Source organism: Silurus meridionalis, chromosome 15 (assembly GCF_014805685.1).
Source record: "Silurus meridionalis isolate SWU-2019-XX chromosome 15, ASM1480568v1, whole genome shotgun sequence".
Classification (NCBI taxonomy): Eukaryota; Metazoa; Chordata; class Actinopteri; order Siluriformes; family Siluridae; genus Silurus; species Silurus meridionalis.
The window spans coordinates 21,854,177-21,870,215 of NC_060898.1; the positions used below are offsets into that span (position 1 = coordinate 21,854,177).

At 41.2% G+C, this 16,039-nt stretch overlaps 1 protein-coding gene across 1 annotated transcript; it reads left to right on the forward strand.

Moving 5' to 3' along the window:
- The first annotated feature begins 1,207 nt into the window (after positions 1-1,207).
- Positions 1,208-15,738, forward strand: pafah1b1b (platelet-activating factor acetylhydrolase 1b, regulatory subunit 1b). Its single transcript, XM_046868096.1, has 11 exons — positions 1,208-1,359; positions 5,486-5,708; positions 7,781-7,865; positions 7,969-8,043; positions 8,237-8,443; positions 10,352-10,520; positions 10,905-11,007; positions 11,469-11,697; positions 11,793-11,894; positions 12,042-12,198; positions 13,733-15,738. Exons 2-11 carry the CDS (start codon positions 5,677-5,679, stop codon positions 13,804-13,806), a joined length of 1,233 nt encoding a protein of 410 aa, XP_046724052.1. The 5' UTR covers positions 1,208-1,359; positions 5,486-5,676; the 3' UTR covers positions 13,807-15,738.
- Positions 15,739-16,039: the final 301 nt, after the last annotated feature.

Genomic DNA, 16,039 nt, shown 5'->3' on the forward strand with positions numbered 1-16,039 from the left:
AATCTACAATGAACACAGACTCACTAGAAACTGGACAGTTGGACAACATCTTTGGAAAAAAACTAACTTTAATAAGTTCCTACAATATGTTCCTATTAAAGTGACTAGCAAGTGCATATAAAATAAATTGAAATTGAGGGCTGAGCTGAACGTGTAAACAAAAATGATCTATGTTGAAATTGGAAAATGATTGTACATAGGTGTACAGATAGAAAAGGGAAGTCAAGAAAGGGTACTACGGAAATCATAAGAGGCCATGCATTGTCATTTTTTTTCTTTCTACTTTTCTCTTGAACACGAATTAGTCTTCTTTTGATCTTTTGATGCATTTCTTCGTGGCAAACCCTGTCAAGATCAGTCAGGTTGGAAGAAGACCATCGGTGGACAGCCACTTTCAGGTCTTTCCAAAGATGTTCAGTAGAGTTTAAGTCATTGCTCTGGCTGGGTGACTCTTCTGGGGACATCGACAGAGTTGTTTGAGGGTCGTTTTTATTATGGAATGTAAACCTTTGCCCCAATCTGAGGTCTAGAGTGCAATGAAACAGGTTTTTATTGATTATATCTTTGCATTTTGCTTCATTCACGCTGACCAGTTGCCCAGGCACTGCTGCAGAAAAACACCCCCACAGCATGATGCTGCCACCACCATGCTTCAATGTTGGGATGGTTTTGTGCAGGTGATGAGTGGTGCTTCGTTCAGACATAATGCTCAGAATTGATGCCAGTCATTGGTTTCATCACACCAGAGAATCTTGTTCCACACTGTCTGAACGTGCTCCTGTTGGCAAACACCAAGCAGGCTTCCATGGGTTTTGCACTGAGTGGAGGTCTAGCCACTCTGCCATAAAGCTCAGATTAGAGAAGAATTGAAGTCCTTCTGGAACTAAGTCCCACCTCCACATAGGATCTCCGGATCTCAGTCAGCGTGACTATTGGGTTCATGGTCAGCATCTATACCCTTGGTCACCCTAACCCTAACAGTATGATCAGTTGGAGTTAAATGTGAATTACGGTATATAAGTGAAAATGTCAGTATTCAATGTTAGAGGATGTGTTTATACGTGTGCAAATAAATCTAGTTTTAATTTCGAGAATGAAATTCTGCAGGGCTCCTTCCATTTTTCGTGGAAGGCGCGCCCCCGAGGACCCTACGCAATTTGCAGGCCTGCCTGCGTGCGCGCTCTCGTGTGCGGGCGAGCGCGCGCACGTCGTCCGTAGGCGAATGCGGCGCAGAGCTCGGGGAAGGAGAAACAGGGCTGACCGAGGCGGGGGAGTCGGAAGTGACTTTATTGTGGAGCCTCGTCTTCATTTTTTTTATTACCTCCGCTGATCTTGCGTTGTCGCTGTGAGTCGTTTAAGGTAAGAAATGGAAGGCATTGGAGGTTTCAGTGGATATTATTTTGTTCTGGAAAGAGAAACAAAATAAGAAATGTGCGCCGTTTCAGTGGTGTGTTTCTCAAAATGGCGGCGCGGGAGCGAGAGTGAGGAGAAAAAAAAAAAAAAAAAACAGGGCGTCAGTGGTTCAAAGAAATATTTATAAAAAATAAAATCATGCGTATTGGACTTCTTTTAGTTTAAGGATTCGTTTGCTTTCGAAATGAGATTTCTACTGAATGTTTTTAATACACTTAAAGCACGGAAACCACCCGGCGACATTGCTGATTCGTGTTATGGCTAATTGGCTAACACACTTTCTCTCAGACTGACTCCCTGACTAGCTCAATACCTGCCTATCAAACTATTACATCTTTTCATTATCATTACTACTACTGTCCAAAGACGTGTGCTGGGAAATGTTCACTTCTTGGACGTTTTAGGACCTCGTATAGCGTTAGCGTTAGCTTGGGTGTTGTCTGTGATGATGTTTTTGAGGTGGGTCTGTACACGGTACCCGGCGCTAGCATGCTAGCTGTGAAGGGCGTGTAACGTTAGCGGTTCTTTGCTCGTTTTTTTTCTAAAGGTTTATTTTCATCTTTAATTATGGATGCATGGATATATCCGAACCTGTGGATGTTGACTATTAAAAATTGTTCAGAATGATCAATCATTAGGTTTAGCGTTAGCTGTTTATTTGGCTAAGCAACGATGGTTGGAGTTGCTAAATCAGGGCTTTTCAGATTTATGACTATTTAGAGAAAATGGTGTGTCAGGTTGAGGATGAAATGGACGTTCAAGACTGCTTCAGTATATTTCTATCAGCTCGTGTGGCGTCATAGTTTATATACAGAGAGAGATCGTATACAGTACTTCAGTTCAATCAATTTATTTGTTTGTATCAGTCCTCAGGGGAAAGAACATATTTCCAATGTACCAGGTTTACATTTTCACTTTCAGTCCCAGCTCTATAATTGACCATAAGAATGATCCACAGAATCCCCAACATGTCCATCAAGGTTCTGGTCCCATCACTTGCTAAATATCTTTACTAGTATTAGATGGTTTGATCGACAGAGCTCTTCGACCCAAAGGATGTTTAAAATGCATTTCTTATAGCCTGGAATTTGATGTTTATCCTTCTGGAAGTCCGATTCAGGTTCAGACGTTAGATCTTTGATTGGAAGGCCGTGAGTTCTAATTCCTTCTCTTTCCAGAGCCCTTGAGCACGGCCCTTCACCCTTCAGCATGTTTAAGGGGATAAGGGGTGTCTTCCAAATGCCCTAATGGTCAATGTAACATTGCATTTGGTTCATCGCAGCATGTTTACTCACTTTTACATACATGACTTTATCCGCGTAGGAACATGCACCGGCTTTTCATGATGAGCTTCTGGCACAATGATGCTGGTCCTGATCTTCTCGTGGCAGCCCGAGCAATTTGTAGTACAGTGTCTGTCAGAATGAAAGTCTAGCGCAGGAGAAAATTGCCTGCGTCAGGGATTTCTAGCTGTTAGAAAGTCATAGCATTGGCCATTTGAAGCCATGTCTAAATTGGATAGATAAGCCTGTCTCTGTGCTCTCTCTCTCTCTCTCTCTCTCTCTCTCTCTCTCTCTCTCTCTCACACACACACAAACACAATTTACTGGTGTAATCATATTTTCAAGGGCATACAATATAATGCGTGGTTGGATCGAAGAAATCTCTTCCATACTGTATATAATTGGTCAAAGTAATATTTTTACTCCTCCGTCTGTAGCTGTAAATATTTTGCCTTTAATAAGTGAAGACTACTGATGCTGTTGTTTTTACCACAGGCTTCATTTGACCCTGTTCTGTAATGCGATTCTTGCTTTGTGCAATATTGATTTTTTTTTTTTCCTCTTCCACCAGGGTTTATTTAATTCCCTAATGATTTATTATATTAAAAAAATATTCATGAGAAACGATAGCCTGATAACACAGGTGACAAAGCATTTTTTGTCCTCAGTTTTAAATTCAAGAAAAGAGAAAAAGAGATGTGATTGTTGTGATTGATGGTCGGGAACTACTTGTTGGCGGTGGCAGTCGAGGGGAAAAAACTCTAAATATAATTTTTTTCATATAATTTTAAGATCAACATAACACAGAGTGTTTAAGCATTTTCCAATGGTCACTGACAGTATCATTAGCAAAGTGTTAAAGTTGGGATTTTTCCCATTTAGGCAAAGAAAAATGAGAGCATCTTTTTTTCTGAACGATTTAAGCGTTCGACTGTAAAGTCATGACGAATACACCGTCCTATCACAAGCCTAACGCGATCCCGTTTTTGCATACGCCCCAGAATTTGATTTCCATCGCATTCCGTTACAGGATTTTGCGGTCAGATTTTGTCGGCCCCATCCAGCACTGTTCTTCGTCCACGTGTCAGCTCATGCTACCCGCTCGTTTGAGTTTTCGTGGTTAAAAATAACTTTGCGCTCTCAGAGCCGCATGCAAATTATTGTACAGGTTCTGTCGGATTATGAAGTTCACCGGAAGATATTGTTATGACTGATTTAGAAATTGGTTGGTTCACACAAAGTTCATTAGAATTTGTATTTTATTCCTTGGTATAGATAGCATGTAAAATCTCTAACAACTGGTTATGCAGTGGCTTTAGCAAAATCTCCTGAAATAAACAGTGTGCAGAAAATGGTCTGGATTGCTTGTTTTTTCTTTTTTTGCATGGATGCTCATCCTGTCTGTCATTTGTTCAGTCCAACCTAAAGATTAGAAATGTGGAAAAAATACTTTTCTTATACACTTCATAAGCGTGTTCTCAGACTCTACAATTTTGTTTTTGATCGGCGTTATCTCTCTTTATTCATATCTCTAGATGAATTGGCATTTCGACTTGTCAGCGTAGCAGGTCTACGCAAGTTTAAAGCCACACATCGTTCAAGATAAAGAGCTGAACCTGACATGTGTTAACGTTCAGGCAAAGTTCACAGCCGTAAAGATTTATAGCTCCTGATGCCCCGCTGATAGTCGCTGATGGATATTTATTAATGCCCACACACGCCATTGTCATACAGAATAAAACATCGCTGGGTCGACCTCTGCTTGTTGAAATGTTCGATGGTTTAATAGATGTTTGTGCATCATTCTTTTGGGCTTCATGCTTTCCTCATATCATATTGTCCCGGCGTGACCTGTGATCGAGATGGGATCCTTGCCTTGGCACAAACTATTTCACAGCTCAGCTCTTATGACCAACCTTTGAATTATGAGTCAGACTATTGTACACTACAGCGATCCAATTCAATATTTATAGCTCTTGCCAATGAGACGTCTGTAGCTCGTGTTTTATGTATGTTGAATGGGTTTGACCAATAGCCAGATTGAATATTTTCACATCCATTGAGCTGTTCTGAGTGGAAGATATATGCACACATACACATGTATACAGGTACTTGGACAGAAAGCATTACAACGCTGAACCATTTCCTTACCCGATTCCAATGTTACCCTGGTCTTGGTGAACTCAGGGTCTGGATTATACGTAAAGCTTTAAGCCAGGGGTTGTTAACCTCCACCTCAAGCGATCTGATGGCAATTCCGTTGCATTTTTTTTTTTTAAAAGCAGGAATGTCCTGCGAATTGGATCTCATGCCTGCTTGAAAGGCTGCTTGAAACTTTTCAATCACGTGGTCTAGTAAAAAAACTTACAAATGAATGAGCGATGAGATGGTGAGAAGCTTTGCAAAGCACCTGCTGTTAGTGCATCTCATTTATACGTTGTACCATTCAGCATGAATTCCAAAGTTTAGGAATAATTGTAGATTTCCCTGCGTTGGTCATTGACGTAGTCTGTTCCGAGGTCACATTGAGATTCCGCTATAATCATTTTCGAGGGAACCATAAACATAATGGTGTGGTGTGGGACCTTGTCATCTCTTTATTTTGAAACAAAAGCAGAGGGGGAAATAGATCTGTGCACCCTGACACAGTGGAACGCATGTTCTGTAATTCGATGTCTCAGAAATAAACTAGTAATAAACAAGTATTATTCTTGCATGATTTGAATCACCTGAATGTGATCTGTAGAGATGACTTGTGGATTTCCGTTTCTTTTCCCGTGTCTGTGTAGATGAAAGGAAAAACACGGTGTTGAAGATTTTCCGTGAGTTAAACGATCAGGAAAGCGAGTGACGTCAGGCGGCAGAGAGCGAGCGTCCCTCCTGCCAGGCGTCCATCCTGCAAGGAGCTGCTGAGCGTACTGAGGATCATCGACAGCCTCCCTGCCTGGGGCAGAGACAGCGCCCCTGTACACCTGCCACAATGGTGCTGTCACAGAGGCAACGAGATGAGCTGTGAGTTCACAAATAACAAAAGCCTTGAAACATTTAGCTTCAAAGAGATCTTGAAAATATCCAGAGAATCTGGCACGCATCAGGATACAAATCCTGGTTGCTAATAATCCTGTGCCCATAGAGAGGTTTTGGACAGATTTTTTGGCGCATGACCTTTCGCAATTGATGCGGTGCTGATTCATTGATGGTGTTGCGTCAAGGTTTTGGTTCAGATTCATTAAAATAAACCGCACCAATATGACTCCTGTGCTTCGTCCATCCTGTTCAGTCTTGCACATTGTCTGCCTTTACCTTAGGGAGCTTCACGAGAGACCTAGTTAGCTTCAATATTTAATAAAGGACTCCTATAACCGGGAGCCTTCGGTTTCTCAGCCTTCATGCTCGAGTTAGCGAAACCAAAATGTAATGAGTACTTACGTCTGTCCCATACGTGTCTCTTGTGCACACAGAGACCCCATATGGAAAAACTATTGGGACGCCTTGATTTTCCCAGACATATATTTTCAACAGCATAACTGTAATCTCAAAGCTGAAGGCACACAATTGTACAGGACGTATTTGTATGCAGTAGCATGAAAATTTCCCTTTACTCGATCTATGGGATCCGAACCTGTTCCAGCAAGACAATGCACAAAGCTCCATGAAGATATGGTTTGGCATGGAAGATCTCCTGCTATAGAGCTCCCAACACTATTGAACACCTTTAGGGGAGAATGTGAATACTGAATTAAACCTTCTCACCTCACCTCCATCAGTACCTGACTTTACTATCACCCTTGTAGCTGCATGAACCTCCACAAGCACACTCCAAAATCTAGTTGAACATTTTCCCAGAAGAGTGGAGGGAATTATAAGAGCAAATTGGGACTAATGTAGAATGCGATGCTAAAAAAATGTAAACACATACCATACGAATGATTAGGTGTCTGCAAACCTTTGGCAATTTAGTGTATGTAATATAGAAGGTATTTTTGTGGCATATTTTAAATACACTGCATGCTCAAGTGCAAGAATAGAGTCGATCTCGTTTGAGAAGATGCTGGTCCTATTAAAGATGAATTCTTACGCATCAGTCTGAAGCATAAACTGGTAGCTCAGTAAAGGAGTTCAAGCCTCACTATTAAGAGACGAAACATAGATACAGAGCACAAGATTTGTACTTGCCTTTTGTACATCCTATTCTAAATTTATCCCCATTTGCTGTTAAAATTCCCTCCACTCCTCCGGGAAGGCATTCTGTTAGATTTTGATGTGTGTTTGTGAAGATTTACGCTCATCCAGCTACAAAGGTGTTAGTAAAGTCAGGTACTGATGGAGGTGAGGAGGCCTGGGGTGCAGTCAGCGCTCACATTCATCCCAAAGGTGTTCCGTAGGGTGGAAGCTCTATAGCAGAAGATCTTTCAGGAGACTCCAACCCATGGAAAGCATATCTTCATGGAGCTGGCTTTGTGCACAGGGGCATTGTTGTACTAGCACAGGTTTAAAAGGAAAGGGGAAATTTCATGCTACCGAATCCAAAGATTCCTGTACAGTTGCGCGTTTCCAACTTTGCGGTAGCAGTTTAGAGAGTAACCACGTATCTGGCCTTACTTTTCTTTTATAGATGCACCATGTAATTCAAAATGATTTCTGGTTCATATCCACTCCTTTAGTCTCATCAAAGCCACACCTCTTTCACCAACACCAGTGTGAATGAGGGTTTGGGCATCGACTCCCAACATCTCCATGCAAAAATAGCTGCATGCGCAGTTTATAAAATATTTACCACCACATCAAGAAGTTGAAAGTGCATTCACATAATAACGAAGCACTCGAAAGACCAAGGTTGTCTATGTCCATCTGCTGAGGAACGCTTCCATGCTCTAAGCCTGTTTATATGTAATATGACAAGTCAAGTTTTTTTGTTATTTTAATTTTTCTCAAAGGCATTGAATTTATTCTTATCAGTAATTTGGTCTAAATCAGTGCAAGTTGTATCCTAATATTGTATTATATACAGAAACAATCATATTACCTCATCTCAAATATCACTGTCGGTATAAGGAGCTGAGCGGAAATTCTCGTCTTTTCAGAAATCGAGCGATAGCAGATTACCTCCGATCAAATGGCTACGAAGAAGCGTATTCCGTTTTTAAGAAGGAAGCAGAGTTAGATATGGTAAGATTATTTCATCTGATTTTCCAAAACAAAGAAGAAGGGGAAAAAACATGCTAAATAAATGTAATTATTACAACCTCCTGTTTGCGTTTGTGGTCTTCAGAATGAAGAATTAGATAAGAAGTATGCAGGCCTTTTGGAAAAGAAATGGACCTCAGTCATCAGATTACAAAAGAAGGTCAGTACACCTGCATCAGGTTTGTCCAGTTTGTTCAGTATGTGTTGTAAATGTCGGCTCATATGTGGTGTGTGTGTGTGTGTGTGTGTGTGTGTGTGTGTGTGTGTGTGTGTGTGTGTGTGTGTGTGTGTGTGTATGTGTATTTATATTAATCTACAGACTTCTTTTTTAACTGATTTTATCATTTAATAAGGTAATGGAGCTGGAGTCAAAGCTTAACGAAGCAAAAGAGGAGATCACTTTAGGAGGGCCCATGGGGCAGAAGAGGGACCCGAAAGAGTGGATCCCGCGACCCCCTGAGAAGTACGCGCTCAGCGGGCACAGGAGTCCCGTTACACGTGTTATCTTTCACCCTGTCTTCAGCGTCATGGTTTCTGCCTCAGAAGACGCCACAATTAAGGTCTGTTGCAAAATATCTTATGAGAGCTATAAGTATAGGGCTCTTCTGGGGGAGTAGGAAGTGTTTATGTTCTGCTGCGATGTTGCCATTTTTTTTTTGTCTGAAAAACATGCGCTCTGTTTTATGCTGACTCACTGGCTGTCTCTATAGAGACAGTCACGATGCACCAGTTACCCAGAGCAACAGCACAGCAAGCAGTTGTCTGGGCATCACATGCACCTTCCACACAGCACTCCATTTTGATCAGAGGCTTTTTCACCTTCCTGCCTGGTCTATTAGAAGCCACTGACATTTCACAGGAAGCAGCCCTCTACCAAATCGACCACCTGACCTTTTTAACGCTTTGCTGCTGGAATCTGTCGAGCTTTTACAAGCTGATTGGGTCATGATGCTATAGGGAAATAGTATACAGGTTACTAGTTCTGGAGATGTAACTCCGACACCTCAGGCTTTAGCTTTAGTGTGGGGGCATTTCTGGAGGCTAATCCAATCTGGTCTGTGGGATGCTCAGATGATTTCAATGGATAGTCTGGAGTCTATTACAATAGGAGTTTTTGGTCCCAGTGGGAGACGGGAGGAGAGGAACAGTCGACATGTAGTTCTGTGTGGACAACATGGATAGAATATTAATAGCCGCAATGTCTGGTATCTTCATCCTCAATGACCAGAAACGTAGCAAATAAGACAATAGAAATGCTACAAGGCTCTAGTGAAAGTCTCTGGTAATTTTCTGATCATGTTCCTGATCAATAAATGTTTTTATTTGTAGAGTGCATTTAACAATAGACATTGTCCCAAAGCAGCAGAGGTTACAAAGTTGGAATGTATAAGTTAATGCCTATAAGTTTGTTCCTTACAAGTTTATCAGCTCGAGAAGAAACCTCGAGAGGAACCAGACTTAAAATGGAACCCATCTATATCTGGGTGATGCAGAATGTCCACTTATTCCAGTGATTATTACATCATTGTTAAGGTGAGGGAAGCTTAAATGCAGAACCATGTGCAAACTCTGGTTCTGGACCATTGATGCAGACTTTTGGATACTTCATGGATATTTAGGCTGATCATGTGGAACAATCCTCAGCTGGCCACTGGTGCTTTAGGAGCATGTTTAATACAGTCTGCCATAATTTTTCAAAATATTTAACTTAGACTGCTTTGTTAAACTATAAGCCCAGCCCAAGCAAACAAGAGGTTAATCCATCTGCATGTGAAGATTTTATGACTGACAGGATCGTGTGCATAAACATGCCTTTCATATGGTGATGTACTGGAGAAGACAGAGGATGGAGATGAGTGGGCAGATTACTCTAGGGCTGTAACGATTCCTCAAGTAATTCGCTTACAAAAATTAATTAAAGCAAATGATTCGTCTCTGCTTCATTTAGTCCATTTAACTATACACAGAGCATTGTGTTTCCCACGGACCATTATTACCGACGCACCGCCCGCTAGACTCTGGAGCGCACCGGACCGTAGAACATAGAAGATGCTACAGAATGAAAAATGGCAGAACGGGAAGAAAACGGCACGGAGAAGATTAAAAAAGACTCCAAAGTTTGAGATGACAAACGAAAACATGAAGAAAACACCGTACAGTGCGCTTACCGTTTTTAAAGTAATCTGGAATCGATGTTTTTTATTTTTTATTTATAAACAGTGGGTTCAAAAATCTCTCCGCTATAGAGCAGCAATAAAAATTTACGTTTTTCTAAAAAGGAAACAAATGACTTCATTTTAAGAGACCCGTCTTTTTTTCCTCTCTCTTGTTTAGTATTGATCTATAATAAAGAAGAATTCTTATCCGATTATTCGGGTAATCCATGGAATAATCGAATTAATCAAATAATTGACAGCAGCAGCTCTAGATTACTCTTAAAAAAAAAATGCCTTTATTTGTATCTTTAGGTGTGGGACTATGAAGCAGGAGACTTCGAGAGAACTCTGAAGGGTCATACAGACTCGGTGCAGGACATTTCCTTTGACCACGCTGGAAAGTTGCTGGCCTCTTGCTCAGCAGACATGACCATCAAACTCTGGGACTTCCAGGGCTTTGAGTGCATCAGGACCATGCACGGTGAGCAAACCAGGCAAATAAATGGTTCACAAGGATGTGCAAAAAAACAAAAAAAATTTTACAGCGTTAGGATCATTTTCAGCATCTACCACCAGAGCGGCGCTTCTGTTCGGTTCCTTGGTGCATTTCATTCTTTATGCCTTACAATAATTAATCCGGCTCCCTCCATGTAGATGAACTTGAACCTCATTTTTTCCCCCTCAGATGGCTCTTAGCTGATCATTGCTTTAATCACCTTGCAGCTTTAAATATTGCATTCATATTGATTGGTAATTTGGCAAAGACGAAATTAAACCAGTGATCAGCGTTAACGGGTTTATTACACATAGTATTGCCTGCTCAGGAGTCATGTGCAAGCTGTAATGTTGTGTTCACTTTTCCTAGGACACGACCATAATGTGTCATCAGTAGCCATCATGCCCAACGGTGATCATATTGTTTCTGCATCAAGGGATAAAACCATTAAGATGTGGGAGGTGGCAACTGGGTGAGTAGAGAAGGCGGGTTATCTGATTAGACGGGTGCCGGAGCTGACTCTTCACTGTGTGTGAATATTATAGCCTAGAAATAGATCATGTTGTTTATGATTTTACTGAATGTCACTTTATAATTAGTATGCTATTTAAATGTCATGTATTACATTTTCAGTCTCCGGACTATATTACACAATGAATTAAGATGTCTGTCTTTAATGCAAAGAGGATTTATAGAAATAATTATAAATATACAGCAATCGGGCCTAAAACCTTTGTAGTTGATTAGATTAGAATTAGATTGAGAAAACCCCCATCAGTCTGGTTCCAGATTTCTAATACACACTTAATACATTAAAGAGGGAAAATGCACCAGTGTTAATATTGCATAAGCAGCACTTAGCAAACAATAATAATATGGAGCTGAATATATTTTCATTAGAGTGTAACCTAGAAATGTCCTCTCTGCCCGTAGTTACTGCGTGAAGACGTTTACGGGCCATCGGGAATGGGTGAGGATGGTGCGACCCAACCAGGATGGCACGCTGTTGGCCAGCTGCTCAAACGACCAGACGGTTCGAGTGTGGGTCACTGCCACCAAGGAGTGCAAAGCTGAGCTGCGGGAGCATGAGCATGTCGTGGAGTGTATCTCCTGGGCTCCAGAGAGTGCCCATTCTACTATACTGGAGGCCACTGGCTCTGAGGTGTGTGTGTGTGTGTGTGTTTCATCGTATGTTACTGGCTCTGCAGAGTGTATTATAGCCATAAATATTTTTCTTTACATTTTTTCCCACCACAGAACAAAAAGAGCGGTAAGCCCGGGCCCTTCTTGCTGTCTGGGTCTCGAGACAAAACCATTAAGATGTGGGATGTCAGTACTGGCATGTGCCTTATGACACTGGTAAATTAACCTTGGTGCTTTGGTTCAACCCAAAATATTACTATTTACAACACAGCATGAAGAAACTTGAAATTTCTTACTGACTGTAAACTTAACATTATTTGTAGACTATACTGATTTCTACATACCCTGCTTTCTTTCTCCAAGGTGGGCCACGACAACTGGGTGCGTGGTGTGCTGTTCCACCCAGGTGGGAGGTTTATTGTAAGCTGTGCCGATGACAAGACCCTGCGCACTTGGGACTATAAGAACAAGCGCTGCATGAAGACCTTGAGTGCCCACGAACACTTCGTTACCTCTATGGGTGAGATTCACTTAGAAGTCTGTATGCTGTGTGATATTGACTTTGGAACAGACAGGGAGATAAACCAGGGTTTCAATAAGATAGTGTACCATGCTTGGAGTAGTTAACTATTCTTCTTCTTCTATCAGCTGCTCCCATTAGGGGTCACCACAGCGGATCATCCTGCTCCTACATCAGGATTTTAGTGTCTTTCAAAGCGTAATCTCTGCTGCAATACAGTATTTTTGTCGTGTCTCCCATATAAACCTTAATAGTCTGGTGTCTGACTTCAAAGCAGAGCACGAAAATGCAGCAGGGTTTCTACGCACTTTGGAAAAGTATGTAAAAGAATGGAATATGATTTGAGGGATTTCCAGGTCTGGATTAATATGCCAGAAAAAAAAAACCCAAAACACCACTGATTATTGAAAAATATGTTCCCATACTATTGCTTTATTTAGTTTTCTAAAATATAATAAGAATTAGTAAAAAATTAAATAAAAAAAATTTGAAAGAAGGGCTGATCCAGATAAACTACATTAATCTAGATAAATCTGAAAACGGCGGTTTTGTCTAAAAAGGCTCCACGGCCAACATGTTTTCATTTTTAAAAAATTCCCCAGCTCTTAGCAACGTGATCAAAACCTTTGCTTTTACAGTCCGCGCTGTGACGCAAAAACCTACGTTTTCAGAGACTGAAAAACGCCGCCTTAGTGCGGGCGTTAGGAGCAGACTTTCAGCGCTGCCAAAAGATCGGCGGTAGACCGGATCTGCACAGCTGCGTTTTGTTGTTAATTTGTGAGGTAGCTGTTGCCATGACAGTACAGCGCCCCAAACTGTGCGACTAAACGAATGGAGAACATCAGAGATTCTGATTCTGTAATACATCAGAGATCGCAATGTAATGCATGTTTTTGTTAGAGTTTTAAATATTTAGAAAATTTTGAAATGAAAAATGTGTAAGAAAACTGAAGCATGCACTTGCAAAATAACGATTTGTCTTTTGAATGCCGTCGATTCGTAATAAGCATCTGCTGACTTTTTCTTCCTCTTCTTCAATGATGTAACGTGTACACGACGTCTGGCCACACCCCTTTGTTTTCCCCACTCAAAGCCGCAGGATATTTGGATGGACGCAATCTTAAAAGTGTTCTGGTCAGACACATGCCAGGCCTCATTTTTGCTTCATTAGTACATTAGGAAAATAAGATTGTCCACATTTTTTTTCATTTTTGTCTCATTTGTGACTGAAAAGGCGTTGCCAGCTAGCGTGCTTCGGTATTGATCCATGACTCTGCGCCGAGGCAAATCAATATCATTAGACCGAGAATTCCATTAACAGCGTGGAGTGTTCTCCTTACATCCTCAACTCCTCACTCTTATGTGATTTATAGGGATGTTTTGATTTCAGGACATGAATGAAATGGACTTGTGATGGACAGAGAAAGAAAAAAATTTTATCTTGGAAAGATTTGATCTTGAAAATGTCATAAATGATCAAGATGCTTTTGCTTATCCTTTTTTTCATCTATTACTCTTTCGTTTGTGTCTGCAGATTTCCACAAGACCTCCCCCTACATGGTGACTGGAAGCGTAGATCAAATAGTTAAAGTGTGGGAATGCCGCTGATCTCCCTTCGCCCCGCCCCCGACCCCGCCCCTCCTGTGTACCCCCCCCACTCCTCCCTACCACAACACTCGTCCTTCAGGGGATGCACTTCATCACCATGGCTACCACCCCATCCAGCACTCTTCTAATAACTATTGTCCTTTTATGTAAATTATTCTGGATGTAGTTTCAGCTTATTAAATGTTACATAAGACACCCTCACAGGGAGAGAAAAATAAGTTAAGAAAAAAAAAAAGTATTCTTGCATGGTGAATCCCAAACTTGTATACTGTAATTATTATTATTATTTGCTTACCATCATCTTAAAGGGTTTAGGAACATCAAGCATCGCGTTACAAAAAACCTGGTCCTTTGTGGGGAATAAAAAACAAAACAAAAAAAAACACAAAAAAAAGCAAACAAACGCAGGGCACTGAAAACCAGGCTCGCTTTTTCTTTCCTTTCATGATCCGCTGATACTTCAAAGAGAGAGAAAGGGACAAGAGAGAGAGAGAAGAGGACAAGAAGCTGTCTTTTTTTTTTTTTTTTTTTCTCTGTTCTGTCACTAAACCAAATTAAAATCTGACTGAATGTTTGTCCTCTTCCAGGACTTCTATTGTTGTATTTTAGGTGCTAAACGCTGTACAGTCATCGTTCTAGAGTTGGGACATTTGAAAATCCCACTGAATTCAATGGATCTTGAATGTGTGCTTCAGGGGGAAAAAAGGAAAAATTCCTTGTATGTTAGGATTTTGACTTGGCCCCATTATATGATTTTGTACATAATGAAAGACGTCTTGGGGACGGGAAAGACAAATCAGAGAAGGGGGAAAATCAGCTGTAAAGCCCTGACTTACTTATAAGTGCACTTCTTAAAGGAGGAATACGATGTGTGTGTGTGTGTGTATGCAAGCAAAGCAAAGCAGGTACTTGGTCCTGCATACGTGAAACATCTCGTCATCTCCATTTCATTTTGCGCTCCACTTAGGAAGTTGATAAAAAATATATATATATATATAATGGTTGCTTATGTGTATGGAATTATTCCAAGGGACACCGAAACGTTTAAACGCAGCCAGAAGCTTTTGGACGTTCAGTCTGTATATCAGCTCAATCATCTTCCATATATTGCTTTATTAGTAAAACAGGTTTTTGTTCCACCACCAATACACACCGAGGAGGCCACGTCTTGCATGGTCACAGCTTTGAGTTCATTCTGCAGCTTCTATACGTGTGTGTGTGTGTGTGTGGCTCAGCTGCCACTGAAGGAAGCTTTTCAGCTCACGTCTCAGCGGTACCGCATCGCATCATTGTGCAGGACGAGCGCTCTAGCCAGGCCTGTCGTAAATCAGGGAGGCTAGTGACCTTTTTTATTTCTTTCTTTTTCGTTGTCATGTACACTTAATTCTTTCGGATGGACCTGTCGAGTCTGGCTGTGTGTGGTAACCATAAAGACGCCTCCTAGCTAGAACAAGTGCAATAAGAATAGACTGCACCGTCTTAACTCTAGACGGACAAATATGCAGACGTGTAAACAAACAAACCCCTGTGCGTTTTGATAGATAGCGGTAGGGTGGACCTTTTTTAGCCTCTTTTAGGAGTTCTGTACGAGGTGCAGGCGGTTGTACAGGCCGGACCTCTGCTATTCCAAAGCCGTGTATGTAGTATCAGTGGACATGTGAAAGGCTCGTAGAGCTTCGCTGTATGTGCAGTAGGTTTGTGCATTCAGTTCGCTCGGAATCCAGTCGTTTGCTCTCTCTATGCCTTGTTAATATACTGAAGCCCCCTTGACGTAAAGACCATTGTTTTTTTTTCTTTTGGTTTTTTTTTTGTGATCTCACTGTTCACAAACTTACACACATATACACTGACAAGAATATAAGTTGTGTACCAATATATCTGGATGTCATTGTTTGCAAACATAAGAGTAATAAAAACTGTAAATATAAAGCAGTACAGGTTTGTGTGTCTCTTTTTGATCTGCACACTGATCAGACATTGACATTAGAACACTGATGTGAAGAACACTGATGATCTCTTCATTATGGCACCTGTTAGTGGGTGGACTTATTTATTAAGCAGCAAGTGAACATTTTTACTCGAAGTTGACGTGTTAGAAGCAGGAAAAATGGGCGAGCGTAAGGATTTGAGTTTGACAAGGACCAACTTGTGATTAGACGTCTGGTTTTGAGTGGGTTTTCCCCAGCCAGCTCCATGAAGATATAGTGAGTGTGTGACTGGAGGAACTTAAGTG